Source organism: Malaclemys terrapin, chromosome 1 (assembly GCF_027887155.1).
Source record: "Malaclemys terrapin pileata isolate rMalTer1 chromosome 1, rMalTer1.hap1, whole genome shotgun sequence".
Classification (NCBI taxonomy): Eukaryota; Metazoa; Chordata; order Testudines; family Emydidae; genus Malaclemys; species Malaclemys terrapin.
In genome coordinates this window covers 350,930,924-350,939,491 of record NC_071505.1, presented here as the reverse complement: position 1 = coordinate 350,939,491, position 8,568 = coordinate 350,930,924, and the positions used below count along the sequence as shown (strand labels likewise).

General features: G+C 46.5%; 1 protein-coding gene across 1 annotated transcript; it reads right to left on the bottom strand.

Annotated features, from left to right (window-relative positions):
* Nucleotides 1-7,335: 7,335 nt before the first annotated feature.
* LOC128832967 (olfactory receptor 52E4-like) lies at nucleotides 7,336-8,283 on the bottom strand. The gene has a single exon (XM_054020724.1). It carries the CDS (start codon nucleotides 8,281-8,283, stop codon nucleotides 7,336-7,338), a length of 948 nt encoding a protein of 315 aa, XP_053876699.1.
* Between the last annotated feature and the right edge of the window lie 285 nt (nucleotides 8,284-8,568).

Genomic DNA, 8,568 nt, shown 5'->3' with positions numbered 1-8,568 from the left:
AGTACTCTCGTAGTGTAGACATACCCTGAGAAAAACAATATCACAATCTAAGTTCTATACACTAGACAGGCTTTGAATCAAACAGTCTGTCACCCTGATGGGACAAACAATCCACCAATCTTCCACACACATGCTAGAAATCCCTTCAGCCTCGGACCACCTCCCCAGTTCAGTCCCAGGTTCTAACATCTTTGGTGCTGAATTGCGGGGGGAGTGAGACCAAGTGATGATGTTGCTTCCACATTTTATAGCTTCTGCCATGTAGAGGGAGCTTCATTATTTCAAGCAAAAGTCCCCAGCACAGTTACCGGAAAAGAACAGCCGCAAGATGGATACAAGTGTCACATCATAATCATATCACCAAGGTAAATATGGGGGTCCCAGGGTGTTGCTTTGGGGCACAGAATGTCACACCTCTCCCCTTAGTTTACTGCAGAAGTGTGTGAGACGGGTTGGATCACAGAACCCCCCTTGGGAGCTGCCACCTGATGTGCCAAGACTACCTCTGCTCCTGCTTTCCCTGCCAGCTTGGGGCCCCAGCACCCCATCTTGGTGAGCCAGACACTCCCGTCTGCTCCAACACAGACCCAGGGTCTGAATTACTTGCCAAAAAGCTGCAGACTTAACTGAAAGCAGCTAACAGAAGTGTTCCTGTCTTTAACTCTGAGATGCCCAACTCCCAATGGGGTCTAAACTCAAATAAATCCGTTTTACCCTGTATAAAGCTTAAACAGAGTAAACTCATAAATTGTTCTCCCTCTATAACACTAATAGAGAGATATGCACAGCTGTTTGCCCAGGTATTAACACATACTCTGGGCTAATGAATAAGTAAAACGTGATTTTATTAAATACAGAAAGTAGGATTTAAGTGGTTCCAAGTAGTGACAGACAGAACAAAGTGAATTACCGAGTAAAATAAAATAAAACACACAAACCTATGTCTAATCCAACTGAATACAGAAAAGATCCTCACCAGTTCCAGAATTTCCATGCATGACTCAGTTCCTTACCAGCCAAGCCACATTCCTGGGAAAGCCCCAATGTGGATTGGTGTCTCCAAGTTCATTGTTGGCTTAAGTTTTTCTTGATTGGGCACTTACTGAGAATGGTCTTTTCTCAGGAAGCTGACCAACTGCTTCACTACAACCTACTTAGAATCAAACAAGTATGCAGCCAGTATTCATAACCTTGAATACAAAAATGACACATGCATACAAATAGGATTAATAGATTCAGCAGATCGTGACCTTTACAGAGATATGTTACATGGCATATCTAGCATAAAACACGTTCTAGTTATGTCATATATATGTTTCTTCACACAACACACAGTCAACATATGTAGCTCTTTGACAGAGGATGGGGTGAAGGCCAAGACTATAACAGCTTTCAAAAAGAACTAGATGAATACATGGAGGATAGGTCCATCAATGACTATTAGCCAGGATGGACAGGGATGATGTCAATAGCCTCTGTTTGCTGGAAGCTGGGAAAGGTTAATGGGAAATGGATCATTTCAGAATCATCTGTTCTGTTCATTCCCTCTGAAGCATCTGACATTGGCCACTGTTGGAAGACAGGATACTGGGCTACATGGACCTTTGGTCTGACACAACACGACTATTCTTAAATTCACTGAAGACGGAAATGGTGTGAAGATGTTGTGTTGTGTTGTGTTTTCCAGAATCTGGGTATCTCTTCTGCTGTCTAAAGTAGAGGGATTGTTTTAGCAACCTATGAATGGGTTCCAGGGGGTCCTATTCTGAGACTGCTGAATCAGGGCAAACTGCAAAGAACGGGGCAGACAATCCCCCAAACGGGTGATTATTCTAATACTTGGATTTAACAAGGCAGCAACAAAACAGCTTTCACAATGCTTTACTGCTTACACAGAAGCCAAAACCCAGGTCCCTTAAAACCACCCAGCCTTGGGCTTCCACCCAGACAGGCAAGTCAGGTATGATGTTGACTATTGAAAATCTTGCTCATCATATAATGAAGTTCTACCAATCCCAAAGGATTATACACATCACCTCCCAGGTGAATGAATGTTTCAGATATTACTCAAATAATCACAAAGAGCTAATTCTTATTAACTAAACTAAGATTTATTTTAAAAGAGAGATTATTGGTTAAAAGATAATTATACATAGAGACATGATTAGAGTTTTTAAGACAGTTTCATAGTAGAGATGGCTGGCTTCAGAGTTCCACAGAGTTCTTTCAGAACTAGTCAAGAGATTATAGTCCAATATTAAAATATTCATTATCACGGCGATCAGGGTGTAACTGGAGACCAGAGTCTTGTGACTCAAGCTTCCCCTGATGATGATTATGCAGATTTGAGATAAAAAGGATCAGGTTCCAAGAGCCCTTTATACAGTTCATGGCAGCAGAGCAGAATTTGGGTGAACAATAGGCTTTTGAAGTAACCTTCTATTTCCCAAACATCACTGGTAATTAACTATCTGGATTAAAATAAGGTTATTATCCATTACGCAGTTTATAGAGAGTTCAGTAGAAACTTTAAAGAGACATAATGAGAATGAGATTATTGCACCCAAGTTCCATCTAATAATATTTCCTTTTCATTTCTGAATTAATCGAATACAGCTCTAGATAGGAATTGTTTGGTTACACTGCTAAATTCTAAAAAGCTGTCAGTAAACAGAGACTACTAGAGTCACTAACTTCTTCCAGTTCTTTAGTAATACAAGTGTGTATTTCAATGCTCTAGCCTATTAAAGGTGGAATGGTCCGAATTACCATTTACATACTTTTCTAACCTGTCTCTAAAGGGTCAATCTGGGTCAATGACCTGCAAGTTGCTTAACTCTTTCTGGCCATGTGTCACACAACCCCTTTTCCATGGCCTGGGGCTGTTTGCTTTAGCAATCATGTGCTCCAAAAAGGAGAGCCTGAAAACAGAGTGCGCCCAAGGGGAAGCTCTGGGAACAGTGGACTGAAGTAATTGGAGTGTCTGGGGGAGCCAAGCCAAAGCTAGCCTCAGGGCCTTAGAGCTTGGTGTGCAGGTTTCTGTCCCCAGATGGAGGCCCTAGAACGGAAGCTGCACTGTGAGAGTGGGCCTAGAAACCCAGAGCCAGGGGCAGGGCCTGAACAGTGCTGTGACTCAAAATCACATGAGTCTTGTTTGTGGACCCCAAACACGCTTGGCTGGTGAGTATCCAGCTGTACGAGCTTGAGCAGAGCTGTGACTGCAAACCTGGAGCTGCTACACCGATGTGGAAGGGGAGTGGGCCTAGCCAGGGAAGTGCCTCAAGATATTTTCTTCACCCATATGTGGCTCCTCTGCCGTCTGTGTTTTCCCAAGTGCTCTTGTTCCAGATCTGATCCAGCCGGGCTTCCCTGAGGGAAATATTTCTGGAACACACAGTCCCTGTTTGGGGTCAGGGAGAGAGTTTGTGTCTCCCTTGGAAAATGCTCCCCAGAACGGCAGAGACAGGGAGTCCCTGTTCTAGTGGGTTTTGTCCCATCTCTCTCTCTCTCTCTCTCTCTCCTGGTGCATTTAGGTCCAGCTCTCTCTTTCCTTTGTAAGTCACCCCCACACACATGTGCCTCCCTCTCTCTGTCAATTCTAAGTCCCTGGCCATTACCAACTAGCAGCCTGCAGCTATGGTAACCTACAGTCTAGCCTACTTGGTGCCTATATATATTTTCTTATAAGATTCTCATTTTCTTAGGTTTTGATTATTTGTTTTATTAATAAGTTTACAGATTTATATTAGAGTATACTTCACCTGAAAGAAAAGGGACCTGCAGGCAACATACTGTATGTTGAGCTAAAGCAGGTAGCATGTATGAAAGGGTGTAGGGAAAAGTGCAGTCAGAACCTCCCGTTGAAGTAGTGGAGGAGTTGGAACAGGGGCTGCAACCTTGCACATTCTAGATAGGCGTGTGCCAGGGTCTGCCTCATGCCACAAAAGGGCAGGCATCTGGAATGGGGGTGAACTGTGCCACGTACATGCCTGTGCTCATGGCTCCATGAAGGAGCCATCAACCGATATCCCCAGTGGGCAATGGGATCAGGGTGGAGTACTTTGTGGCCCACCGGGGTTCATCACCGTCTCAAGGTGATACTAGCTCCTGCCACTTGGTATCAGGGCATGTGAGGAAATGAAGTGTTTGGAGCATGAGCCTGTAAAGTTTTTCCCTTGGTGGAATTCAGAAGTGAACCAGATGCAGCGTGTTCAGCTGGCTTGGGTTATGAAAGGGAGGGAACCAGGGGGGACTCATGGGCAGGAACCCAATCAAAAATTCCAGAGGTACTGGGATGAGGGGTGGGTGGGGCGCACCCTCTTGTACGACCCTTTCAAGGTAAACCCAAGCAGTAGGCAATATGGTGGCCCCACCTCTTGGAGTATGTGCAGGGGGCTCTGAAGAGCCCCAGGTGAGCTCCAAGATGACAGAGGCCATTGTGGCCACTAAATGGTGGGCGAGAACTGGGCCAGTCAAATGCTGGAGGAGTGGGCCTGGGCAAGATGGAAACAAAGTACATACATGCCATCCAACCAGGAGTGGTGCAACTGATCGACCTCCTCGTGGACGTAGGTAAAGATGGAATTCTCATCTGGGTGTTGGTCGTGCAAGACATCCAGCAGGGAGTGATGATTGATCATCTCTCTGAGGATGCCTGCAGCAGCCTGGCTGCTCTCAATCCCTGTGTGATTCTGGTCCTCAAAGATGGTATTAAAATCTCCACCAAGGCCCAGCACTCGTGAGGATCCAAAGTGCTGAGGAAGGCACACACCTGCTGATAGAAACACACCCACTCCAGGTCTGCATTCAGGGGTCAGACATTGAACAGATTCAATGTAATCCCCTCCACACATGTCTGGAGGTGCAGCTGCTGACCTGGCATGACCTCAGCAACTCCCATTATTATGTTATGGTCACTTTTTCCGAGCAGTCCTGTTACAGTTACCTCTGGGACCCGATCCTGCGCTCCAATCAGGACAAAATGGAGAGTTGCCTCTCCCCTTGTGGGTTCCCGTACCAACTGCTCCATGAAGCAGTCATTTAAAGCATCGAGAAATTTGGTCTCTGCATTTTGTCCTTAGGTGACATGTTCCCAGACAATATGGGGATAATTGAAATCCCCCACTATTACTGAGTTCTTAATTTTGATAGCCTCTCTAATTTCCCTTAGCATTTCATAGTCACTATCACTGTCCTGGTCAGGTGGTCGAAAATAGATCCCGACTGCTATATTCTTATTATAGCATGAAATTACTATCCATAGAGATTCTATGGAACATTTGGATTCATTTAAGATTTTTACTTCATTTGATTCCTCATTTTCTTTCACATATAGTGCCGCCCCGCACCTCCCGCACGACCTGTTCTGTCCTTCCGATATATTTTGTACCCCGGAATGATTCTGTCCCAATGATTGTCCCCACTCCACCAGGTTTCTGTGATGCCTATTATATCCTTTAACACAAGGCACTCCTAGTTCACCCATCTTATTATTTAGACTTCTAGCATTTGTGTACAAGCACTTGAAAAACTTGTCACTGTTTATTTGTCTGCTTTTTCAGATATGTCAGATTCTTTTTATGTGAATGTTTCTCTTCTGATCTGGCCCATAGTTTATCCTCTTCCATCCTCTCCTCCTGACTAGAACCTACAGAATCTCTATCAATAGACTCTCCTCTAAGAGAAGTCTGTGTCTGATCCATGTGATCCTCTGCAGCAGTCAGCTTTCCCCCATCTTTTATGTTAAAAACTGCTCAGCAAGATTTTAATGTTAAGTGCCAGCAATCTGGATCCACTTTGGTTTAGGTGGAGCCCATCCTTCCTGTACAGGCTCCCCCTATCCCAAAGGTTTCCCCAGCTCCTAATAAATCTAAACCCCTCCTCTGTACACCATTGTCTACATCATTCCCCGCCACTCCTCCAAAACAGCCCTTGTGACCCAGAAGACTAAATGGAATTCTCTCCAACGCTCGAGAGGGAGCTTCACCTTACCCTTGAAATCGCAGGGGTCCAGCAGAAAATGGTGAAGCTCATCCCTCAGAACAGTGTGGGACAATGTCGTGGACCCACGATGATCCTTTGGCAGGGCCCCTGTTATGATCCTGTAGACCACGGAAATTAGCATAGACGGAGCACACCACCGGTGCGGCAACAATACCAGTGGTGCCGTGAACCTCCCTATATCTCCAGAAAGGGTAAGGGAGAGGAGGGAAGTGAGCAGCTCCTAAAGGGTGGGGAGACATAAAGACTACCCCCTGAGATTCATCTAAGGACCGGGGAAATGAGACAACCCCTGGTTGGCAGCAGTATGGAAGGTAGAGGAGACAGAAATGAGTAGGGCTTCTCTCCCCCTGCCTCCGCTCTGTGGCTGCAGCTAGGGCTCCGGGCAGCCAGAACTGACAGATTCTTCTGCCACTCCATCCGGGGCAGCCTGGGCTCTTCCCCTCCTCCAGACGCTCCTACTGGGGCAGGAGGCTTGAACTCCTGCCAGCTGAGTCTGAGACTGCCCAGATTCAGGGCTTCTGCCCCCTTCTGCTGACCTGTTCCACAGGAATCACATGGTGATTGCCATGTTCTGTTCAATCCCTCTGAAGCACCTGGCACTGGGCACTGTCAGAAGACAGGCTACTGGGCTACATAAACCATTGGTTTTACCCGGAATGGCCATTCTGATCTGCTTAGTTAGACCCCAGATGTATCTGCCTCCTGCTGTAACACACTATACCCCACACCCCTCCCAGAGCTGAGATAGGTCCCAGGAATCATAGAACCATAGCATATCAGGGTTGGAAGAGACCTCAGGAGGTCATCTAGTCCAACCCCCTGCTCAAAGCAGGACCATTCCCCAACTAAATCATCCCAGCCAGGGCTTTGTCAGCCAGGAGTCCTGATGGGGACTCTACCTCCACAGAGTTAGTAACAAAGTAAGAATAAACATTAAAAATTTAACCCTTAGGTGACTTGCCAGATGTGAGAACATATTGGTTTTAGAGATGACTGGGTCGCAGCTGAAAAGGGGAGGGGAAGACAGGAGAAAGTGATGGAGCAGTGACTTGGGGAGAAGACACACAGCATTGTCGAGGCTTCACAGAGGAGATGGGGCAAGATTCCAATTTCAGGCATCCAGCTAAGAGCAATTAGAAAGGTCACAACTAGTGTCGTGTACATAGACTGATTCCCCAGTTCATCACATTGACACAGCCCAGTAAGGACAGGAAAGGGTTTAATCACACTTTGACTGTCCAGGAAGTGAATCAGGGAAGAGGCCCCAGCACCAGGCACCAGCCAGCTCTGCACAGAGCTCAATCTGACAGCCAGAGTACAAGGACAAAACAATTAGATCTTTTTATGAGTAAAGAGCTGGAGCAGCCTGCCCCGGATCTGTTTGGTCCTCACCCCGTAAATGATGGGATGTAGCACCGGGGGCACCATTTGGTACACACTGCTGAGGAGAATGCGTAAATGCAGTGGCACATTGTGGCCAAACCGCTGAATGAGAGAGTAGAATAAATCTGGGATGTATAAGGCTGAGATGGCACAAACATGAGAGATGCAGGTCCCAAAAGTTTTGAGCCGGGCATCCTTTGTGGGGAGGCGGAAGATGGCCCTGAGGATCTGAGTATAGGACATGGCGATAAAAAACCCATCCATTCCGATCACAGAGAAAAGATCAAACAGGCCATAGTAACTACTGATGCGGATGTCAGCGCAGGCCAGATTCACCACAGCTATATGTCCACAAAAGAAATGGGGGATGATGTTGGTTCTGCAATATGGCCACTGCCTCGCCAGAAAGGGATAGGGTAATGCGAGTATGCCACTTCGCAGCACCACCACCAGGCCTATCTTGGCCACAACGGAGTTTGTCAGGATCGTTGAATATCTCAGGGGATTGCAGATGGCCACATAGCGATCAAAAGCCATGGCCACGAGGATTCCAGACTCCATCCCTGAGAAGGAGTGAACAAAATACATCTGAGTGAGGCAGGCACTGAAACTGATCTCCCTGGAATTGAACCAGAAGATGCTCAGCATTTTGGGTACGGTGGATGTGGACATGACCAGGTCGCTGATGGCCAGCATGCAGAGGAAATAGAACATGGGCCCGTGGAGGCTTGACTCCCTCTTCACGATGAACAGGATGGTGAAGTTCCCCAACACAGCTATGGCGTACATAGCACAGAAGGGAATGGAGATCCAGATATGGGCTTCCTCTAGATCAGGAATACCAAGTAGGATGAAGGTGGAGGGGTTGGTGAAGTCGGTTGTGTTAGAATCTGACATGGCGTAGGGGAGAAAGTACCCAACTCTGAAGCATAAGGGTGTCTTCTGCATTTACTGTATGCTCCCCTGACTTTCTGTGTGTTCCCAGAATCTTGGATGATGGTTGCAGTTGCAATGCCTGCATGGAGAGACAACGTTAATATGAGACACGGCATGCAGTAGTGGAGGCTGTTTTCATGGGAGAAGCAGGTTGAACACTCTTCACACACTGAAAAATGACATTTTCACTATTCAGAGAGAATAACTGTGAACAATGACCCTACTAAATACAATTCCATATTTGTA